Raw genomic sequence first — 24,414 nt, forward strand, 5'->3', positions numbered from 1 at the left:
TTAAGTATCCTGAAACGATTCATGTGTGGGGTTGCTTCTTAGCCAAGGGAATCGGCTCACTCACAGTCTTGCCTAAAAACACAGCCATGAACAAAGAATGGTACCAGAATGTCCTCCAAGAGCAACTTCTTCCAACTGTCCAAGAGCAGTTTGGCGCCCAACAATGCCTTTTCCAGCATGATGGAGCACCTTGCCATAAAGCAAAGGTGATCACTAAATGGCTCATGGAACAAAACATAGAGATTTTGGGTCCATGGCCTGGAAACTCCCCAGATCTTAATCCCATTGAGAACTTGTGGGCAATCATCAAGAGACGGGTGGACAAACAAAAACCAACAAATTCTGGCAAAATGCAAGCATTGCTTATGCAAGAATGGACAGCTATCAGTCAGGATTTGGTCCAGAAGTTGATTGAGAGCATGCCAGGGAGAATTGCAGAGGTCCTGAAGAAGAAGGGTCAACACTGCAAATATTGACTTGCTGCATTAACTCATTCTGTCAATATAACCTTTTGGTACTCATAATATGATTGCAATTATATTTCTGTATGTGATGTAAACATCTAAAAACCAGAGGGAAACAGATCATGTGAAAATATAATTTTGGTGTCATTCTCAAAACTTTTGGCCATGACTGTCCACTTCCTACTGATTGGTGACTGTTGTTACCTTCAGAATTTACTTATAATCTTTGTGTGCTACAGTCATTATTGTTCTCCAATTATGATCATCACATTTTGGGCAAAATAGAGGTTTTATTTTAATAAACTTTGGATCTTTTGTAAAACACTGTTCTGAGGCATGGTGTACCACTAAGGCTACTTTCACACATCAGTTTTCTGTATTCAGGCACAGTCCTTTTTTTTGCCGTATCCAACGTTTCCGTTTTTGTTGTGCAAACCGGAGCCAACCGGACCCACCGGATCCGGTTTTTTTCGGATCCGTTTAGGACGGATCCGTTAAAAAACGGATCCGGTGGGTCCGGTTTGCATCCGTTTTGCATCCGTTATGTCCGTTTTTTAACGGATCCGTTTTTTAAACACTAAACAAACAATTAACGAGTTCCGTATTCTGATTGGCTATTGGGAACATATAGTATATATACAGTATTTTGAAGCATATATTACAGAATGAAGACAGAGACAAGCAGAAACCATGGATGCTATTCTTGCAAATTACACAAAGATCGCTGCAGATTTTATATTTGAGGCAAATCGCTTGGCTATCATCGTCAGAGAAAAGGAGCGACAGCGACTGAGGCGTCAGCGACATCGACGCTTTTGGATCCATCCCCTGACTGCCCAGAGACTGACACGTGGGGTGTTTTCAACCCTATACCTGGAGCTCCGTGGAAACCATGAAAAATTCACAAGCTATGTCCGGATGGCAGTGAATAATTTTGACGTCCTCCTTGGCCTTGTTGCGGACAACATCCGTAAAACGGACACCTACAGCCGGTTCTCTATAACACCCGAGGAGCGTTTGCTGGTTACGCTTAGGTAAGTTTTTTTTTTTTTAAATTGTATCCTCCTGTAAATTGACTTTTAACTGTAATGTGTTTGCTATTATTTTTTTATAATTATTGTCTTTCCTTTACAGATTCCTTGCAACTGGAGAGTCGCTTTCATCCCTCCACTACCAGTTTCGACTAGGAATTTCCACCATCTCGGGAATCATTAGAGACACTTGCCAAGCCTTGTGGGATTGCCTCCATGAGGATTTCATCCCCCAGCCCACCAGGGAAAGATGGCTTGCAATTGCTGAACAATACTATAACATTTGTCAGTTTCCAAATTGCCTTGGCTCAGTGGACGGCAAACATATCAGAATTGTGAAACCTGCTGCTTCGGGGTCAGAATACTACAATTATAAAAAGTATTTTTCAATTGTCCTAATGGCAATAACGGATGCGGAATACAAATTCATCTCAGTGGACATTGGCGCATATGGGAGATCCAATGACTCTCAGGTCTTCAAAATGTCCCCAATGGGGCGGCGAATCTATGGGAATACTTTTGATTTCCCTCCTGCAAGACCTCTTCCTGGCACATGTGAGCCCCCAATGCCCTTTGTTTTTGTGGCCGACGAAGCCTTTCAACTATCCCAACATCTATTGAAGCCATATGCAAGCCGTGGATTGACGCAAACACAAAAAATATATAATTACAGATTATCCAGAGCCAGAAGAATGGTGGAATGCTCCTTTGGGATACTAACCAGCAAATGGCGAGTCTTGTTAACAGCCATTAATTTAAACATTGAAACTGTTGATGAAATTGTGAAAGCATGTGTGGTACTGCACAATTTTGTTTTAACAAAGGAACCTTTGTCGTTGGATGACCAGAGTTTGGAATCCACCTCTTTGTCAGACTACACCAGTCCTGGATTTAGGAGTAGTGTTGCCTGTTCAACAATCCGTGACATATATGCTAACTATTTTGTGTCCCCAGAAGGTAGAGTAGATTGGCAAGATCAAATGGTGTAAGATTTTTCTTCAGTTTTATAACAAATAAAAATAATTATAAATAAATTAAATAATATCTTGTTAACCTTGTTAATTTTAATCTTTCACTCGCTTTAAAAATTTGTAATTTTTACCCCGTCAAATTACAACATGTTATGTTTTTGTATTACCTTATTATTAACTTAACTTGCTAAATAATATTCACACCAAAAAAAACAAGAACAAATAAATACTTTTCAACCAAAAACTTTTATTTTTTATTACATAGATAAATAAATTATAAATTTGTAAATCTTGGGCTTGGGGTGGAGATAGTACTGGAGGGACTGACAGGTGGGAACACACGCACAGTTGGAGTATTGAGGGTGGAAAGTGGTGTTGGTGGTGGTGGTGGGGAAGTAACAGAAGATGAAGGTGTGGTAGAGAAACCAAGAGGGAAACCAGGAGATGGGATGGGATTTGGTAAGGATTGAGGGGTGGAGTGGAGGGATTGGGAGACAGAAGAGGTGGCGGGTGAATTAGTGGTTTGAGTTGGGGTCATGATGGTTGTGGAAGGCGAGATGTGGTAGTGGGTAGGAAGTGTAGGGGCAGATGTGGTTGGGAGCTGGTACTGGCCCGCAGGCTGGTACTGGGCCGCAGGCTGGTACTGGGCCGCAGGCTGGTACTGGCCATCAGGCTGGTACTGGGCAGCAGGCTGGTACTGGGCAGCAGGCTGGTACTGGGCTGCAGGCTGGTACTGGGCTGCAGGCTGGTACTGGGCAGCAGGCTGGTACTGGGCAGCAGGCTGGTACTGGGCAGCAGGGGGAGTAGGGACAATGGCTGGAGGGGGGGCAGGTGGTCTTGTAGGGGTGGGTGGAGGTGGTTGGGAGTCAACCTGCCCCAGAGCCTTCCGTGTGGCTTGCATTACATGCATCTGATGGTCAAGAGATAGCTTTTCCATGCGCTCTAGTACGGCTTGAAAAAAACAATGATTGGGAGATTTACTTGCATCTAAATGCAGCCTGTCCAGACGCGTGCACAATTCGTGTGTATTTTTTTCCATATTTGCATTTAGGAAGCTAAAAGAGGCACGATTTTGTTCGGATAATAATTGAATGGCGTTCTGGAAGGCTGCATTTAGATGCAAGAACTCTGGCGCATAGCTCTTTTCCTGACCCCTATGACGCTGACGCCCAGAACCCAAAGGTGTTCTACTGAGGGCAGCAGTGTCAGAGGGGTGGGGTAGGGGAAAAGCTATCTCATCACCAGCAGCTTCAGGTAATGAAGTCTCACGGGAAGCTCCAGCGCAGGTGGATGGGACAGATGTAGATGGAAGGGAAGGTTCAGATGGGTGGGGTCTGTGCGTGTGTTCACCAGTGGCGGACTGTAAAGGGATCGCTCCTGTCGGGTTCGATGCAGGCTCCTGAGTGCTGCAGACGGTGCTGTTAAAAAGAGGAAAAACAAAACAATAATTAATTTAATTGCTATACATTGGCCCTGACTAAAAAAAAAAAGCAAAAAAAAACAGACATAAAATATTATACTTTGTACATATTGTGTGGAATATTTACCTTCTGCACACCATAGTTGTCCGGAGGAACGACAACGCTCTAAAGTAACGGTACTTCGATCTGCGTCCTCCGGATCCACTCGGGGCCTGCATCTCTTGATTTAACTCCTTTTTGAAGCGATCCCTGATAGACCGCCACCGCTTCTGAAGTTTGTCACCTGAAAGTGGAAAGCAGAAAGTGGTTATTATACAACACATTACATCATGCAGCATAACCTACTGAACTGTGAATACTTACGCTGTTTCTTCTGGCCACGAGAATTGAGCTCCCCCCAACCTTCTACCGCTGCGTGGCATACCTCGTCCCAGAGTCGACGGGTTACGATCGAATCAGCGTGGCGGCGGTCAGCCATGTTCCACAGCGGCTCCCTCTCTCTAACTTCATCGATGAGGAGGTCGATGTTGATAAATCCGGCCTCCTCACCGTCAGAATCGGGAGCACGCTGGGATGCCTGTTCAAAGAAAGAAAAAAGAAATTAAAAAAAAAAATAGACAAAAATTCACACTGACATGAAAAAAAAAAAAAATAAAAAAAAAAAAAAACCTTACACTATGACCACCGCCACCTCGACGACGACCCTGGGACGGTCTTGGGGGAGCTCTATCATGAGCCCTAGAAGTTGAAGCCTTTAGTGAAGAAAACAAAAAAAAATTATTTACTTATATGTTTGGTGTGCTGTGGTAAACAATTCCTGTATGAAACTTACACTATGATCGCCCGCTCCGTGTCTTTCTCCACCACTTCCGTCCTCTTCTGGCAGCATCTCCTGTGATGTTTCGGCCACCTGTGTAAATGTCGTTGATTTAAAAAAATGTTTTTTTTTGTATTTTTTAAAAAAAAAACAAAAAAAAAAAAATACCTCAGTTTGTGAACCGAAGGGCGGGCTACCAGAAGACGACATTTTTTTGATTACAGGCCACGCACAACAGGACCTCAACCTCAGGAACACTCTTGCACTGCCACGGAAGATAAAAGGACCCAGCAACAGGCTGCCCAGAAATGTACCGCAACACTGCACCTGCAAAAAAAGAAAAAAAAAATGTCTAAGTACATGTACGCAGCTCACAGCAGTGATCTGTGGACAGTACTGTGGACATTACCTCAGGAACACTCTTGCACTGCCACGGAAGATAAAAGGACCCAGCAACAGGCTGCCCAGAAATGTACCGCAACACTGCACCTGCAAAAAAAGAAAAAAAAATGTCTAAGTACATGTACGCAGCTCACAGCAGTGATCTGTGGACAGTACTGTGGACATTACCTCAGGAACACTCTTGCACTGCCACGGAAGATAAAAGGACCCAGCAACAGGCTGCCCAGAAATGTACCGCAACACTGCACCTGCAAAAAAAGAAAAAAAAATGTCTAAGTACATGTACGCAGCTCACAGCAGTGATCTGTGGACAGTACTGTGGACATTACCTCAGGAACACTCTTGCACTGCCACGGAAGATAAAAGGACCCAGCAACAGGCTGCCCAGAAATGTACCGCAACACTGCACCTGCAAAAAAAGAAAAAAAAATGTCTAAGTACATGTACGCAGCTCACAGCAGTGATCTGTGGACAGTACTGTGGACATTACCTCAGGAACACTCTTGCACTGCCACGGAAGATAAAAGGACCCAGCAACAGGCTGCCCAGAAATGTACCGCAACACTGCACCTGCAAAAAAAGAAAAAAAAATGTCTAAGTACATGTACGCAGCTCACAGCAGTGATCTGTGGACAGTACTGTGGACATTACCTCAGGAACACTCTTGCACTGCCACGGAAGATAAAAGGACCCAGCAACAGGCTGCCCAGAAATGTACCGCAACACTGCACCTGCAAAAAAAGAAAAAAAAAATGTCTAAGTACATGTACGCAGCTCACAGCAGTGATCTGTGGACAGTACTGTGGACATTACCTCAGGAACACTCTTGCACTGCCACGGAAGATAAAAGGACCCAGCAACAGGCTGCCCAGAAATGTACCGCAACACTGCACCTGCAAAAAAAGAAAAAAAAATGTCTAAGTACATGTACGCAGCTCACAGCAGTGATCTGTGGACAGTACTGTGGACATTACCTCAGGAACACTCTTGCACTGCCACGGAAGATAAAAGGACCCAGCAACAGGCTGCCCAGAAATGTACCGCAACACTGCACCTGCAAAAAAAGAAAAAAAAATGTCTAAGTACATGTACGCAGCTCACAGCAGTGATCTGTGGACAGTACTGTGGACATTACCTCTTCCCTGGAGCACTGGACTGGAGGACAGCAGAAGTTGAAGTCAGGAGCCGGCAGGAAGTGTGTAGAATGTGCTGGATCCTTTTATAAGTTTTGTGATGAGGAAAAAAAAAAATTTGCGCATGCTCTGTTTAACAAACCGGATGCGGTCACCGCATCCGGTTTAAACCGCATTGCGCCGGATCCGGCATGCATAGACACCCATTGTATACAATGCCGTATTGCGCCGGATCCGGCAGAATGCGGTTTTTTTAAGGGGACAAAAAACGTTACATGATACGTTCTATCCGGCCGCCGCATTCAATTATTTTGCCGCATCCGGAAAAAAACGGATGCAACGCAAAGCCATCCGGTACAATCCGGCAACAATGCAAGTCTATGGTGAAAAACCGGATGCGGTACCGGATCCGTTTTACCCGTTTTTTTCCGGATTGAACCTGATGGCAAAAAACTGATGTGTGAAAGTAGCCTAACAAAAAAAACCCTGCAAATGTTGATCAATGTAGATAACATTACTTGTGAAAAAAGCAATTGGTCATACATTGGTCTCTAATGTGATCTCCAGTGTATACACACACACACACATATATATATATCTATTTATACACACACACACACACACATATATATATATATCTATTTATACACACACACACATATATATATATCTATTTATACACACACACATATATATATATACATGCACATTTCAAGTACTTGTTCACTTTATAACCACATGTAAATATACAGTATATCCATCCACACAGTAAGTAATATGTAAGCTGTGTGGACGCGGCGGGTCTGGCTTTGGGGAGCACACAGCCGGCTCCCCTGCACGCCGCCCCTCTCACCCCCCTGCCGGCCCTCTCTGATGACGGCCGGTCGGTAGCCGTGATGAATGTCTCTTCGTCATTATGATGCGACTACAGCTCTTCCCAGACAGGCCGAGAGGAGGCGCCGGCTCCAGACTGACATCTTCCCCGGGCTTGTGTGTAGTAGCGCCGTCTTTGTGTGATCCTCGTCCCTGGAGAGAAGATGCAGCCGCCTCAGACCTTCACCTACCCGGAAGTGTCCCGCGATGAGAGTGCAGTGAGTGCAGAGCGGCACGTGTCCGGGGAGCGGGGCTGCACAGTGCCGGGAAGTGCGCGCTCACTTCCGTGTAGCTCCAGTGTCCTGTCACTATGGATGGGCTGGAAGTGGCATGGGGTGGACTAGTGTGCAGATGGCCATGAGGTCAGTGTGGATGGTGATATATGCAGATGGCCGTCATGCCAATGTGGATAGTGATATAGCCATGATGCCAGTGTGGATGGTAATGTATGCAGGTGATGTGTGCAGGTGGCAGTGATGCCAGTGTGGATGGTGATGTGTGCAGGTGGCAGTGATGCCAGTGTGGATGGTGATGTGTGCAGGTGGCAGTGATGCCAGTGTGGATGGTGATGTGTGCAGGTGGCAGTGATGCCAGTGTGGATGGTAATGTATGCAGGTGGCAGTGATGCCAGTGTGGATGGTGATGTATGTATGTAGGTAGCTGTGATGCCAGTGTGGATGGTGATGTATGTATGTAGCTGGCTGTGATGCCAGTGTGGATGGTGATGTATGTATGTAGGTAGCTGTGATGCCAGTGTGGATGGTGATGTATGTATGTAGCTGGCTGTGATGCCAGTGTGGATGGTGATGTATGCAGATGGCCATGATGCCAGTGTGGATGGTGATGTATGCAGATGGCCGTGATGCCAGTGTGGATGGTGATGTATGCAGATGGCCGTGATGCCAGTGTGGATGGTGATGTATGCAGATAGCCGTGATGCCAGTGTGGATGGTGATGTATGCAGATAGCCGTGATGCCAGTGTGGATGGTGATGTATGCAGATGGCCATGATGCCAGTGTGGATGGTGATGTATGCAGATGGCCGTGATGCCAGTGTGGATGGTGATGTATGCAGATGGCCATGATGCCAGTGTGGATGGTGATGTATGCAGATGGCCGTGATGCCAGTGTGGATGGTGATGTATGCAGATGGCCGTGATGCCAGTGTGGATGGTGATGTATGAAGATGGCCGTGATGCCAGTGTGGATGGTGATGTATGCAGATGGCCGTGATGCCAGTGTGGATGGTGATGTATGTATGTAGCTGGCTGTGATGCCAGTGTGGATGGTGATGTATGCAGATGGCCATGATGCCAGTGTGGATGGTGATGTATGCAGATGGCCGTGATGCCAGTGTGGATGGTGATGTATGCAGATGGCCGTGATGCCAGTGTGGATGGTGATGTATGCAGATAGCCGTGATGCCAGTGTGGATGGTGATGTATGCAGATAGCCGTGATGCCAGTGTGGATGGTGATGTATGCAGATGGCCATGATGCCAGTGTGGATGGTGATGTATGCAGATGGCCGTGATGCCAGTGTGGATGGTGATGTATGCAGATGGCCATGATGCCAGTGTGGATGGTGATGTATGAAGATGGCCGTGATGCCAGTGTGGATGGTGATGTATGCAGATGGCCGTGATGCCAGTGTGGATGGTGATGTATGTATGTAGCTGGCTGTGATGCCAGTGTGGATGGTGATGTATGCAGATGGCCATGATGCCAGTGTGGATGGTGATGTATGCAGATGGCCGTGATGCCAGTGTGGATGGTGATGTATGCAGATGGCCGTGATGCCAGTGTGGATGGTGATGTATGCAGATAGCCGTGATGCCAGTGTGGATGGTGATGTATGCAGATAGCCGTGATGCCAGTGTGGATGGTGATGTATGCAGATGGCCATGATGCCAGTGTGGATGGTGATGTATGCAGATGGCCGTGATGCCAGTGTGGATGGTGATGTATGCAGATGGCCATGATGCCAGTGTGGATGGTGATGTATGCAGATGGCCGTGATGCCAGTGTGGATGGTGATGTATGCAGATGGCCGTGATGCCAGTGTGGATGGTGATGTATGAAGATGGCCGTGATGCCAGTGTGGATGGTGATGTATGCAGATGGCCGTGATGCCAGTGTGGATGGTGATGTATGCAGATGGCCATGATGCCAGTGTGGATGGTGATGTATGCAGATGGCCGTGATGCCAGTGTGGATGGTGATGTATGCAGATGGCCGTGATGCCAGTGTGGATGGTGATGTATGCAGATGGCCGTGATGCCAGTGTGGATGGTGATGTATGCAGATGGCCGTGATGCCAGTGTGGATGGTGATGTATGCAGATGGCCGTGATGCCAGTGTGGATGGTGATGTATGCAGATGGCCGTGATGCCAGTGTGGATGGTGATGTATGCAGATGGCCGTGATGCCAGTGTGGATGGTGATGTATGCAGATGGCCGTGATGCCAGTGTGGATGGTGATGTATGCAGATGGCCGTGATGCCAGTGTGGATGGTGATGTATGCAGATGGCCGTGATGCCAGTGTGGATGGTGATGTATGCAGATAGCCGTGATGCCAGTGTGGATGGTGATGTATGCAGATAGCCGTGATGCCAGTGTGGATGGTGATGTATGCAGATGGCCATGATGCCAGTGTGGATGGTGATGTATGCAGATGGCCGTGATGCCAGTGTGGATGGTGATGTATGCAGATGGCCATGATGCCAGTGTGGATGGTGATGTATGCAGATGGCCGTGATGCCAGTGTGGATGGTGATGTATGCAGATGGCCGTGATGCCAGTGTGGATGGTGATGTATGAAGATGGCCGTGATGCCAGTGTGGATGGTGATGTATGCAGATGGCCGTGATGCCAGTGTGGATGGTGATGTATGCAGATGGCCATGATGCCAGTGTGGATGGTGATGTATGCAGATGGCCGTGATGCCAGTGTGGATGGTGATGTATGCAGATGGCCGTGATGCCAGTGTGGATGGTGATGTATGCAGATGGCCGTGATGCCAGTGTGGATGGTGATGTATGCAGATGGCCATGATGCCAGTGTGGATGGTGATGTATGCAGATGGCCGTGATGCCAGTGTGGATGGTGATGTATGCAGATAGCCGTGATGCCAGTGTGGATGGTGATGTATGCAGATGGCCATGATGCCAGTGTGGATGGTGATGTATGCAGATGGCCGTGATGCCAGTGTGGATGGTGATGTATGCAGATGGCCGTGATGCCAGTGTGGATGGTGATGTATGCAGATAGCCGTGATGCCAGTGTGGATGGTGATGTATGCAGATAGCCGTGATGCCAGTGTGGATGGTGATGTATGCAGATGGCCGTGATGCCAGTGTGGATGGTGATGTATGCAGATGGCCATGATGCCAGTGTGGATGGTGATGTATGCAGATGGCCATGATGCCAGTGTGGATGGTGATGTATGCAGATGGCCGTGATGCCAGTGTGGATGGTGATGTATGCAGATGGCCGTGATGCCAGTGTGGATGGTGATGTATGCAGATGGCCGTGATGCCAGTGTGGATGGTGATGTAAATGGCAGAGATGCCAATTTTGATAGAGCCTTAGCCCACGGTGCACAGCCACTCTCCCTATGGATGTGTTATGGTCAGGGTTAGTCTGACAGCTGCTCCGGGGAATGTCCTGGCATCCGCACAGATGTTCGTACACTGTGCCAGCTCTACAATGAGGGCACAGCTGCATGAAGTTTTTTCAGGTTATCAAAACTAACTAGTTTTCTATTGGAAATGGCTTCAGGAAACGCTTCTTCTTTGGGGAGTGATTGGAGCAATTTTTAATTTCAACAACAGTTTTTAAAGCGTTTTTTCTTAGTGTTTTTGTTCCAGCCTTTCGATTAGGCAGTGTCTATTTTGCAGTGGCTTCCATCAGGAGACCCTTCAGAGCGATGACTTGTACTCGCTTTTACTCGCCAGGCATTTTTCAAAACCTGAAGCAGAAAAAAACCCCTCTCCAAACTCCTCATAAGAACAGCATAGTGGTTTTATCATGAAAATGAATAGGAAGAGTCCTTCAAGTGTTTTCTGAGAGATTTTTTAAAAAGTCTTTTTGTAGCGGACCTGCTTCTTAAAATGCACTGTGCGCACATGAGGTTCATAATTTTTTTTCCGGCAGTCAAAACCTCCGTTTTTCAATCAGAGGACTAGTCAGGAATCACTCTTCATTGGTGAAATTTTGTTCACACGTGGTTTTTGTCAGTGGTTTTTGGTCGTTCCCTGATCCGCAACATACTCTAGGTGGTCACATCCAGATGCCGCATAAATTCAGTCAAACAATCCATTAGGCCAGAATCACACTTGCTAGTGCCTCGCGCGAGTCTCTCATGGTAGAACCCGGCTTGGCCGCACACTCCCCTGACAGGAGCAGGTCGGTTGCATGTATCTCTATGCAGCTCAGACGCTCCTGTATGCATAGTGTGCGGCCATGCCGGGTGATTCAATGAGAGACTCGCGCGAGGCACTAGCAAGTGTGATTCTGGCCTTACCTGGAGATTTTTCTACAGATTAACACCAGTTTTGCTGCAGATTATAATCTACTCTGTACATTGATTTCTGTACAGATTTTGTTCCCACAATCTGTGGTTAAAATTAGTAACTCCATTTTGTTGATGCTGTAATATAGTGCAGATTTTAAGTCCAATCAGAATATCTGCCATGTGAGAACGAACCCCAAGGGCTCATGCGCACGTGAGTGCAGAATATTCTGCAGCGATTTGACAGCACATGTGGGCTTCAAATCGCTGCAGAAACGCTGCATAATGGATGCAGTTTTTTTTGTATAAAAAAGCCGATTTCCTGCGCTCGGGATGCTGCCCCCACCATAGACAGAGTGGGAGCTGCATTCAAAGCGTACAAATTGACATGCTTATTTTATGAACGCACAGATTTGGTTCAAAATTTTAGCATCCAAATCGCTGCATTCATAAAAGCATTGTGCGCACGTATCATGTACAATCTTCATAGATTATGCTGGGGACGTAGGACGCATGCATTTACGCTGCAGTGCATTATGCGTCGTAAATGCATGCAATGTGCGCTCACAGCCTAAAGGCCCTATCACACACAGAGATAAATCTTTGGCAGATCTGTGGTTGCAGTGAAATCATGGACATATTGTTCCATTTGTACACAGCCACAAATCTGGCACTGATTGTCCACAATTTCACTGCAACCACAGATCTGCCTCAGATTTATCTGTGTGTGACAGGGCCTTAGGCTACTTTCACACATCCGGTTTGAGCCCTGCGGCTCAATCCGGCTGTGAAAACTATGCAACGGATGCGGCGAAAACACCGCATCCTTTGCATAAGTTTTTACATGCGGCCCGTCCGTTTTTTTCCGGTTGCGGCATGCTACTGAGCATGCGCAGTGGAAAAAACCGCATGCGGCGACCGGATGCGTTTTTTTCTGCATCGCGCCGCATCCGGCCTCCATAGGTATGCATTGAAAAATGCGCCGCAGCGGTGTTTTTTTCCGGAGCAAAAAACGTTGCAGGGGACGTTCGATCCGGCCGCCGCATCAGCTAAATCTGCCGCATGCGGCCAAAATCGGACCGAACGCAAGCCCCTGCGGCACAATGCGGCACTAATGTAAGTCTGTGCAAAAAAACCCGCCACCGGCGTTACAAAAGCCGGTGGCGGTTTTTCTGCAGAACGCCGTATTGTGCCGCAGAGCAAAAATCCGGATGTGTGAAAGCACCCTTAAGGCTTCATGCAGATGTTGAGTATTTGGTCAATATTTTACCTCAGTGTTTGTAAGGCCATGTGCACTGATTGCGAATTTGAGCTTTTTACCTCAGTATTTGTAAGCCAAAACCAGGAGTGGAACAATCAAAGGAAAAGTATAATAGAAACATGGGCATCACTTCTGTATTTGTACCCACTCCTGTTTTTTTCTTACAAATACTGAGGTAAAAACTCACAATATACTCAACGTGTGCACGTGGCCTTAGGCTATGTGCACACGTTGCTTTTTTTTCCGTGCGGAAAAAAACGCACCCTCTGGCAGAGGGGAGAATTGTAAACAATGCTTTTTGAGAAACAACGCATCGAAAACGCATGCGTTTTTCATGCGTTTTTCATGCGTTTTTTTAGGTGCGTTTTTTAAGACTTGTCAGTGTTAATAAAGTTGGTTGAACACAGACCTTTGGAAAAAAAAACCTGTGATGTCATTTCCTTCTCCACATTCTGTTTGGATAAATGGGAGGGCTTGGAATGGAAGGAGCACCATTTGAATTTTGGAAAAGTTGAAATAAACTTCGCGCACCAAGCCCCTTAGGTACCTATACGTCAGAAAACCCCCACAAGTGACCCCATTTTGGAATCTGCACCCATCAAGGATTTTATTCAGGAGTATATTAAGCATTTTGAATCCACAGCTACTTCACCCAAAATGTTGCTGTAGCAACAATATTCTCACTTTTAGGCCCGTTTCACACGTCAGTGAAAAACACTGACGTTTTTCACTGGCGTGTAAAACACGCACATGTCCCTCCGTGTGCCGTGAATCACGGCACACATGGGTTGTCTAAGTCCAATCCGGGCTCCGTTCTCCGTGGCCCGTGATTGCACTTAGAGATTAACTCACCTGCACCCGCTCCCACTCTCCATGGTGCTGATCGCTCCCGCGGTGCAGCATCCGGCCGGCGCTGACCCCCGCAGCAGCTGCTTCCGGGTCGGCTGTGTCGTGCATCATGAATATGCGCGACAATAATGAGCCGGCTCAGAAGCAGCAAGCTGCACGGGCTGCAGAGGACATCGCTGGACGCCGGGTGAGTTAAAATGATTTTTATTTTAAAAGCACGTTTTTTTCTGGCACGTGTTTCACGGATCACACCACTGCGTGGTCCGTGGAACATCAGTGATGCCAGAAAAAAATGGACATGTCTCCGTGCGGCAATCACGCACACGCGGGTACGCCGCATGGAGACACGTGCAGTGAAAAATCACTGATGTGTGAGCAGACCCATTCATTATAATGGGTCTGCGTATGTCAGTGATCCTGGTACGTTTAAAAAAAAGCACAAACGTACCAGAATCACTGACGGGTGAAAGGGGCCTAAGGCTATGTGGCCATGATCCAGCGACACGGCGTCTAGTACACAGTGTCAGCCTTCCTGCAGCTGCCCATGCCCACGATTTGGGTTCAGGCTGCTGTGGAGCTCTATGCTACCTGCAGAGAACACTCTCGTCTCCGCAGCATAAATTGACATGCTGAGGCTCGGGAAGCCACGCTACCGGTCAGTTTATGCTGTGGAGAAAAGAAGCACAGTGGGCATGGGATCTCCAAAAATCCTTCCACTGTGCTTCTACTGCACAACGCAGCGTTATGGACGCAGGGAAAACACTCAGCGCCCATAACGCTGCAAACCCTGATTGTGGGCACACAGCCTAAAAAGCGTCAATGGATGAAGGGATGTCAAATATATAGAACGTCCCACCCCCGCCTGCATATTCTAAGCTGGCACCTTTAGTACCTTTCATGTGGCACTAAAGGGTGCCTATCTTAGTATTTATCCAATAAAAAAAAGAAATGAAAAAAATGGCGTGGGGTCCCCCCTATTTTTGATAGCCAGTCAGGGTAAAGCAGACAGCTGTAGCCTGCAAACCACAGCTGGCAGCTTCATCTTGTCTGGTGATCAATTTGGAGGGCTCCCCAGGTTTTTTTTTTTTATTTATAAATAAAAATAATAAAAAAAAAATAACATGGGGTCCCCCCAAATTAGATCACCAGCCAAGGTGAAGCTGACAGCTGAGGTCTGGTATTCTCAGGGTGGGAAGAGCCATGGTTATTGGACTCTTCCCAGCCTAAAAATAGCAGGCCACAGCCGCCCCAGAAGTGGCGCATCCATTAGATGCGCCAATCCTGGCGCTTCGCCCCAACTCATCCCGCGCCCTGGTGCGTTGGCTAACGGGGTAATAAATGGGGTTGATACCAGATGTGTAATGTCACCTGGCATCAAGCCCAGCAATTAGTGATGTCACGGCGTCTATCAGACACCCGACATAACTAATTGACAGTAAACAAAAGCAAAAAAAGACAACAAAAAATTTTTTATTAGAAAAAACACTCCCCAAATCATTCCCTTGTTCTCCAATTTAATAAAAAAAATGGGTCCGCAGAAATCCATTTGGATGTCCCACGTCGGCTCTGGACCTTCTAGAATATGGGGGCACGTTCAGGGAACGTATCCCCCATTTTCTAGGAGGGCAGACCCTCCATTTGAGGAGAGTGGGTGCAAAAATCTGCACCCACTCTCCCCGGGTCACAGCTGCAGAGTGCCGAGCAGCCAGCACAGCTCTCTGAACACTGTGCTGGCTGTCAGCTGCTCTGCTCATGTGACCGGCCGGCGTCTGCTGTGAAGGAGGAGGGGGCCGCAGGGGATCAGCGCTGCGACCGGACAGGTATGTATGACACCGGGGGGAATTGGGGTGAACGGGCAGGGCCTGGGTGCATTTTTCTGTCGCATGTCTCAAGGCACATGCGACAGATAACATAGGAGCAGGGCGGCCGGTGCGCTACTGTGCGCGCGGCCATGTTGGATTTTCGGGAGGGGGGTCGGGGAGGGCACTTTGGCGACACCGGGGGCTTTGCCAGGAAGTGAGGTGAACAGGAAGCCTCTTGACCTCACTTCCAGATAAATGCCTGCGTTCTGGCGTGCCGACAAAGCCCGCGGACCGCAACAAAAAAGCAGCTCCATGCGGTGTAGCTGCGTTCTGACCCCACATCATTGATTTCAATGGGGGAGAGAACACAGCCACAACACACAAAAGAAGTGACATGCTGCTTTTCTTTCCGCACCGATTTTTGGCATCCAAAACGCTGCGTTTAGAAACGCAGCATGTGCACTGATTTTTCAGCTTTCCCATGCTGGGAAAGCTGAACGCATGCAATTTGCCACTGAAACGCTGCGGTTCTAAACGCAGCGTTTCCGCGGTAAAAAACGCAACGTGTGCACACAGCCTTAGACTGATTTCATGTTTCATTAGTTTTAGACATGACCTGAATTGGTTTCCAGTCCATTAGGTTCCGTCTAGAAGGCTGTATAAAAAAGCCTGTCAGATCCCCTAGTTGTGGCGGACTAGCTGATAATGCATTTTTTTTTTTTTGCAAAAACCCGCTGGTGTGTAATATTGGACAATACGGGCATCTCCGTCTGGTAATACATTGTGCCCACGTATGCAGGCTTTCTCACTAGATTGGTAATACTTCTGTGTTCGTGGTTACCACAGCATCATTGTTATAGGCCACAAATAGCAATGACAAAGGCGGATGCCATTAGGTTATGTCAGCATTCAGTGGAAAAAATCTGCAGCATATGCATCACATGAAAATATATCTTTTCACACCAAATACGCCGAAGCTTAACTGTTTTAAAAGGTTTGCCTGGGTGTGTGTTTATATCAGCACTTGCTTGCAGACATAAAAATCCCACAAAAGCTGACGCTCCCTGCGTCCAGTGCAGTCTCTCTACCCCCCAGTCTTTGACAGTTTGCAGTGGTGATGTAATGACTACAGCTTATGTGACCACTGCAGGCAATCACTGGGTTCAGCAGTCTTTACCAGCATTATTGCTGACCCCAGTGACTGATTGTAGCGGTCGCATGCACTGCTGCCTTGTGTCAGTGAATAACACAGCAGCATGATTATTGGTGTGATAATTTTTTTCCACATCTGTTAAAAAATATGTCTCCCCAATAAGCACGTTAAAGTCAAAATTGCATAGGAGTTTTTATTGATTCATTAAACAAGAACTGCATGAAGCTTTTACAGACTTTCTAACTATGAAATAAAGGCTTGATGCATCTGCTTTACCCATATCAAACAACAGAAGTCTCATTGCAACCTTGACTTTGATATTTATTTGCGTTTGTCCATATGTGGACTGAACATTCGGGTATGTGCACATGATCAAGACACTTCATTCTGTACACAGTGTCATTAGTCTTGCGGAGACACGAGTGTCTTCTGCAGGAGAACCCAACGTACGTGCCCAAGATCAGAATTCTGGGATCAGCGGATTTTCGCTTTGTTTTCTGACCAAGAACACGCGTCTCTGCAAGCATAAAGTGACACGCTGTGGCTCAGAAAGCTGTTCCACAGGTTATTTTACACTGCCCAGAAAAGAAGCACAGTGAGCACAAGATTTCTATAAGTTCCCTCTACTGTGCTTGTACTGTACAACGCAGCGTCTTGGACCTCAGCGAAAACATGCATCCAAAACGCTGCAGACACTGATCGTGTGCACATATTTTTATTCTGTTAGTTTAGGTTATTACAACATGTTTGTACCTATTTTTTACAATGTTAGACATTTGTATTAATACTGACCTTGTGTGTGTTGCAGATAGATGACTATCATGGAATTAAAGTATCTGATCCATACAGGTGGCTGGAAGATCCAGACAGTGAGCAGACAAAGGTAATTCCTTTACTTCATACCCCTGAAAGGTGTTTGCACCATATAAATTGTACACAGGTCTGAGGGGTTGTCCTGCTTAAGGATAAATTATTAGGCCATGTTGAATGGTTAGTATTTTACCTCAGTATTTGAAAGCCAAAACTAGGAGTGGGTGAAAACTGCAGAAGTGGTGCCCGTGTTTCAATTGGACAAAGATATTCCAGTGCTGGAGAAACCGGGACAAATAGACGTATGTCATAGTTCAAATTTATTAGCTTCCTTAAATTTGCCAGGTAGTCAGACGTAAGGACATCAAAACATTGGGGAAGGAAGGGGAATTAAAACCAACGCCATGATTAAGGCTTATGTCAAAACGCGTTGGTTTTGGTCTTCCCACATGTCTTTATGTCCTTATGTCTGATGACCTAGCGATTTTTAATGAAGTGAATAAATCTGATTCCAAGGTGTCCGAACTGGGGATACGGAACCTGGACCTGAACTTAGGAAGTGAGCTGACATTATATGTTTTGTTTTTTCTTTTTTCTTTCACATATTTCTATTATACTTTTCCTCTGATTGTTCCACTCCTTGTTTTGGCTTAGAAATACTGAGGTAAAAACTCACCCAATATTCAATCTGTGCTCAAGACCTCTAAAAGGACAGACTTTCTCTAAAAATGTTTAATTAACTCACACTAGTGATGAGTAAACATTACAGTGCTCAGTAGTGGTGACGAGCAGTCGGACGCTTGGACGTGCTCAACTCATGTACTGAATTTAATGGAAGTCTATGGGGAATTCAAGATATTTTGTTCCAGAAGATCTTCCGAAAAATGTTTAAGTTTCCCATTGACGTTCGTTATGCTCTGTACACGAGTTGAGCCTGTCTGAGCAACCGACTGATCGTTAAGAGTACCGAGCACCCGAGCATGGTAGTGCTCACTCATCACTAACTCACACCTCTTTGACGGCGAACAATCTTTCTGGGCACATTCTTCAAGAACACAGGATGAAGTTCTTTCCCATTGACCAAAGTGAATATGTTAATAATGGGCTAGCAGACTGGCTCATGTTGAATGGTACAAATAAAAAATAACAAAACATTTGGCACCACCTGGAAACCTAAATCAGTACACTGGACATACACTCTTACAATTAGATCACGTTGTGACCAACCTGATAAAGTCTTTAAACATTTATGATAGGAGAAAAAACAAGTGGCACTCACCATCCATAAAACGTTTTATTTCCATATCATTAAAAGACAGAAGAGGTGTGATATGTTATGGATAATGGATGTTTTTCGTATGACCACACTTCAACGGGTCCCATTTTAAGTGGAGTTAACGAGAAATAGCCATTGCTCATAATGCATCCCGCCTCCTTCTACTTTTGTGTTTTAACGATACGGAAATGAAAAGGAGTTGTTTGGATGGTGAGTGCCACTTGTTTTTTCTCCTATCGTGAATCATTTTAAATGGTGAGCCAATTCCCTTCTGTCTACTGATCGGTTGTGGCAAAGAGGGCTGACTTGGCTATTAAAGTGAAACAGTCATCAAGTCACCTTCATACACATCACTGGTCAAATGCTGATACGAGAAGCTCTCTCCTGTGTCAAACCCAATGTGAAAGTACAATTGCCAGGGAGTAAGGAGGTCAGGACACTTCACAGTGAGGTTATTCCCTGTGGACAACTGGCATCATGGTGCTTGGTGGATTGAAATTATTTTTTTTCTTATTCAGGCAATTAGTATGACTATCTAAGAGAGTTAAAAACTGCTGATGCACTGTATTTAATGAAGATTTTATAAGTCAATGGAGACCTGAACTTTTGTGCTGTAATTGGATGAAAAAATGGTTGTAGTAAGGGCTAGGTGACTGCAAAATGGTGACAATTGCCCTGCAAACAAATGTGGATAAGGAATACATTTTTTTAAAAAATGACATGGTGCACCACCTATTTTTAATAACCAACACAGGTAAAACAGACCACTGCAGGCTGCAATCCTCAGCTGTCAGTTTTACCTTGGCAGGGTATCAAAAATAGAGGGGATCCCACGCTGTTTCTTAAATGAGTTAAATAAATAAATTTCAAAAAACGCATTAGGTCCCCCTTATTTTTGATAACTAGCCAAGGCAAAGCAGACAGCTGGGGGCTGGTATTACTGCGTTGGGAAGGCTCATGGTTATTTGTCCCTTTCCAGCCAAAACAAGCAGCCGCCACAGAAGTGGCACACCCATTGAATGTGCCAATTCTGCCCCTTTGCCTGGGGTGGCAATCCTTGACAGCTGGTATGAAGCCCAGTGGCTAGGCATCTATCAGACACCCCCCGTTACTAACCTGGCAAGTGTAGAGATAAAAAAAAAAACACACCCCTCCGGGAAAAAAATAGTTTATTTGAATAAACACTCCCCCACACTCCCGCATTCACCAATTTATTGGATAAAAAAATCCTCTAAGTTCCAACGTAATCCAGTTATTGAATAAAGACTCCCCCACCCTTTAATCCAATTGTTTAATGTCCCATGACTCCCATCGAATCCAATGGAGCTTTTTTTTTTTTTTAGAATGTTCTGAAAGGAGGCTCTGTAGGTCACTGCCGATCGGCGACAGCCCAGAATTTCTCACGCTCCTGAGAAATTCCTTACCTACCACTGACTGGGAGTGACCTATGGAGCCCTATTCTTAGAATGGAGCTCCATAGGCTGTTAAACTAGCTGTCTTTAAAAAATCGGGGGGGGGAGGGGGGGACTGCACAATGGTTTTTTTTTTTAATCAATTTTAAAAAACGCCATGGGATCCCCTCTATTTTTGACAACCAGCCAAGGTAAAGCTGACAGCTGAGGGTTGCAGCCCCCAGTTCTTTACTTTACCTGTGCTGGTTATTAAAAATAGGCAGAAGCGAAAGTTACATAGGAAAGTGTATTTGACCTTGTATAATTTTCTAATTGCTAAAGTATAAATTCGGTTGCCACGTGGATTATAATAATGGGTGACTATTGGATAAAAATCATAAAAAGGAACCCATTGGAAGCGCATGTAAATCCATCTTGGATACTCCTTGCTGTTCTGTTTCCCTTTCTTGAATTTTCTTTGTCGCTCCATTGGGAGACCCAGACAATTGGGTGTATAGGCTATGCCTCCGGAGGCCGCACAAAGTATTACACTAAAAGTGTAAAGCCCCTCCCCTTCTGCCTATACACCCCCCGTGCTCCCACGGGCTCCTCAGTTTTTTTGCTTTGTGCGAAGGAGGCAGACATGCACGCACAGCTCCACAGATTAGTCAGCAGCAGCTGCTGACTATGTCGGATGGAAGAAAAGTGGGCCCATATAGGGCCCCCAGCATGCTCCCTTCTCACCCCACTCTTGTCGGCGGTGTTGTTAAGGTATCCATTGCGGGTACGGAGGCTGGAGCCCACATGCTGTTTTCCTTCCCCATCCCCCTTAGGGCTCTGGGTGAAGTGGGATCCTATCGGTCTCCAGGCACTGAGACCGTGCTTCATCCACAACTCCTGAGGAGCCTGCTGGATAGGAGCCGGGTATCGTTCAGGGACATGGCCCTGCTACTTTAAGGTACTCTGTGTCCCCGTGGGGACCGCGCACAGCAACACTCCAGCATTGCTGGGTGTGCTAGTGCACCGGGGACCGCGGCGCTGACCGCGTTTGTGCCATTATACACTGCAGCGTCGCTGAGTGTGTTTGTGTATGGGGACTACCGCGCTAACCGCCGCTGCCATTGTTTTTACTGAGGCGCGGCTGGGACTGTTAGTGCGCCGGGGACTCTGCGCCGGCCGCGCTTATACGGCGGCCGCTCTTATAACTCGAGTCCCCGGCTTTTGGGCCTAGTCTCTTTTTCTTCCCGCCCCCAGCCCTGCCAGTCAGGGGAAGGGCGGGACGCTGTACAGCACGGCAGCACTGAGGGCTGGAGCATGCTTTGCATACTCCACCCCCCTCACTGTGCACAGTGAGGCACCAGCTCCCGCACTTTCTGGGTCACGCCCACGGCTCCCTCCTCTCCTCAGGACGCCGGCAGCCATTCCTGTCAGCTCCTAGGACGCTGCAGAGGGGAGACAAACTCTGGGGGACCCAGGCAGGGATTCTGGTGGCCACACAACCGCCTTAAGCGGGCGGTAAGCAGCACCTGAGGTGCTGGCCCCACTTGTGCAGAAGTGTGATTATAGTTTATATGTTTACAGGCTATACTTTACACTGTATGGTGCACAGTTGATTTCTGGCTATATACCCTGTTGTGTTGCTCAAAGGAGACAACAATATGGCGCCCACAAGAAGCAGGGGTGCCAAAACACAGGCTTACTATGCTGCCTGCGCCGCATGTACAACCTCGCTACCGGCAGGTTCCACTGACCCTCATTGTGTGCACTGCTCGGCCCCTGTGGCACTTACTCAGCCGGAGCCTCTGCTAAGGGGGGCCCAGGGGGAACAACCAGCTAACACTGTCCAGGTGACAGGGACGGAGTTTGCAGTTTTTACTGACAGACTTTCTGAGACTATGGCTAAAATACTAGAAGCTTTGCAGTCCAGACCGGTATCTCAGACCATGGGCACTGTGGAATCACTGCCCCCTAGTTCCCCTCAGTTGGAACAACAATGTCCCCCCGGGGTGTCTCATAGATCCCAGGGTGAGGTCTCTGACACGGACCGCAGTCCCAGACCGCCTAAGCGAGCTCGCTTGGAAATCCCCTCGACCTCATCACATTGTTCAGGGTCTCAGAGAGATGACTCTCTGTATGATGAAGCGGAGGTAGCTGATCAGGATTCTGATCCTGAGGCCGCTCTCAACCTTGATACTCCTGATGGGGACGCCATAGTGAATGATCTTATTGCGTCCATAAATAAGATGTTGGATATTTCTCCCTCAGCTCCTCCAGCAGAGGAGTCAGCTTCTCAGCAGGAGAAGTTCCGTTTCAGGTTCCCCAAGCGTACAGCGAGTATGTTTCTGGATCACTCCGACTTCAGAGAGGCAGTCCAGAAACACCGAGTTTGTCCAGATAAGCGTTTTTCCAAGCGCCTTAAGGATACACGTTATCCCTTCCCCCCCTGACGTGGTCAAGGGCTGGACTCAGTGTCCCTAGGTGGATCCTCCAATCTCCAGACTGGCGGCTAGATCCATAGTTGCAGTTGAAGATGGGGCTTCACTCAAGGATGCCACTGCCAGACAGATGGAGCTCTGGTTGAAATCCATCTATGAGGCTATCGGCGCGTCTTTCGCTCCAGCATTCGCAGCAGTATGGGCACTCCAAGCTATCTCAGCGGGTCCAGCCCAAATTGACGCACTCACACTTACGTCTGCGCCGCAAGTGGCTTCCATAACCTCTCAAACGTCGGCATTTGCGTCCTACGCTATTAATGCTATCCTGGACTCTGCGAGCCGTACGGCGGTTGCAGCCGACAATTCGGTGGCATTACGCAGGGCCTTGTGGCTACGGGAATGGAAGGCAGATTCGATTGCCAAAAAGTGCTTAATCGGTTTGCCATTTTCTGGCGACCGTTTGTTTGGTGAGAGATTGGATGAAATCATAAAACAATCCAAGGGAAAGGAAACATCCTTACCCCAGGCCAAACCAAAATTACCCCAACAGAGGAGGGGACAGTCGAGGTTTCGGTCCTTTCGGGGTGCGGGCAGAGCCCAATTCTCCTCGTCCAAAAGGCCTCAGAAGGATCAGAGGAACTCCGATTCATGGCGGTCTAAGTCACGCCCTAAAAAGACCGCCGGAGGTGCCGCTACCAAGGCGGCGTTCTCATGACTTACGGCCGCCTCACACCGCATCCTCGGTCGGTGGCAGGCTCTCCAATTCTCTTCTGCGACACCTGGCTGCCACAGGTAAAAGACCGATGGGTGAGAGACATTCTGTCTCACGGTTACAGGATAGAGTTCAGCTCTCGTCCTCCGACTCGATTCTTCAGAACATCTCCGCCTCCCGAGCGAGCCGATGCTCTTCTGCAGGCGTTGGACACTCTGAAGGTAGAAGGAGTGGTGATCCCTGTTCCTCTTCAGCAACAGGGTCACGGTTTTTACTCCAACCTGTTTGTGGTTCCAAAGAAGGACGGGTCTTTCCGTCCTGTCCTGGACCTAAAACTGCTCAACAAACACGTAAAGACCAGGCGGTTCCGGATGGAATCCCTCCGCTCCGTCATCGCCTCAATGTCCCAAGGAGATTTCCTTGCATCGATCGATATCAAAGATGCTTATCTTCACGTTCCGATTGCTCCAGAGCATCAGCGCTTCCTGCGCTTCGCCATAGGAGACGAACACCTCCAATTCGTGGCAATGCCGTTCGGCCTGGCGACAGCCCCCCGGGTTTTCACCAAGGTCATGGCTACAGTAGTCGCGGTCCTCCACTGCCAGGGTCACTCGGTGATCCCTTACTTAGACGATCTGCTGGTCAAGGCTCCCTCCCAAGAGGCATGCCAGCACAGCCTCAACGCTACTCTGGAGACTCTCCAGAGTTTCGGGTGGATCATCAATTTTCCAAAGTCAAATCTGACACCGGCCCAATCGCTGACATATCTTGGCATGGAGTTTCATACCCTCTCAGCGATAGTGAAGCTTCCGCTGAACAAGCAGCGTTCACTACAGACGGGGGTGCAATCTCTCCTTCAAGGTCAGTCACACCCCTTGAGGCGCCTCATGCACTTCCTGGGGAAGATGGTGGCAGCAATGGAGGCAGTCCCTTTCGCGCAGTTTCACCTGCGTCCTCTTCAATGGGACATCCTACGCAAATGGGACAGGAAACAGACGTCCCTCGACAGGAACGTCTCCCTCTCTCAGGCAACCAAAGCTTCCCTTCGGTGGTGGCTTCTTCCCACTTCATTATCGAAGGGGAAATCCTTCCTACCCCCA

General features: G+C 47.4%; 2 protein-coding genes across 3 annotated transcripts in view; one reads left to right on the forward strand and one right to left on the reverse strand.

Moving 5' to 3' along the window:
• Nucleotides 1–2,705: 2,705 nt before the first annotated feature.
• LOC142295271 (uncharacterized) lies at nt 2,706–5,154 on the reverse strand. Its single transcript, XM_075338380.1, has 6 exons — nt 4,873–5,154; nt 4,720–4,797; nt 4,562–4,639; nt 4,251–4,464; nt 4,014–4,170; nt 2,706–3,884 (listed from the first exon to the last, which is right to left on the reverse strand). The coding sequence occupies exons 1-6, from the start codon at nt 4,912–4,914 to the stop codon at nt 2,741–2,743; spliced, it is 1,713 nt and encodes a 570-aa protein (XP_075194495.1). The 5' UTR covers nt 4,915–5,154; the 3' UTR covers nt 2,706–2,740.
• A 1,995-nt stretch (nt 5,155–7,149) lies between these two features.
• Nucleotides 7,150–24,414, forward strand: part of PREP (prolyl endopeptidase) — a 212,627-nt gene continuing 195,362 nt past the window's right edge. Inside the window, exons 1-2 of one of the 2 annotated variants that reach the window (XM_075340082.1) lie at nt 7,150–7,330; nt 17,499–17,573. In XM_075340082.1, the coding sequence (XP_075196197.1) occupies nt 7,277–7,330; nt 17,499–17,573 (129 nt within the window). In that variant the 5' untranslated portion in view covers nt 7,150–7,276. Of the gene's footprint in view, nt 7,331–7,404; nt 7,475–17,498; nt 17,574–24,414 lie in introns of those variants that run through there. The other variant, XM_075340083.1, reaches the window with a different exon arrangement.

This window comes from Anomaloglossus baeobatrachus, chromosome 3 (assembly GCF_048569485.1).
Source record: "Anomaloglossus baeobatrachus isolate aAnoBae1 chromosome 3, aAnoBae1.hap1, whole genome shotgun sequence".
NCBI classification, from domain to species: Eukaryota; Metazoa; Chordata; class Amphibia; order Anura; family Aromobatidae; genus Anomaloglossus; species Anomaloglossus baeobatrachus.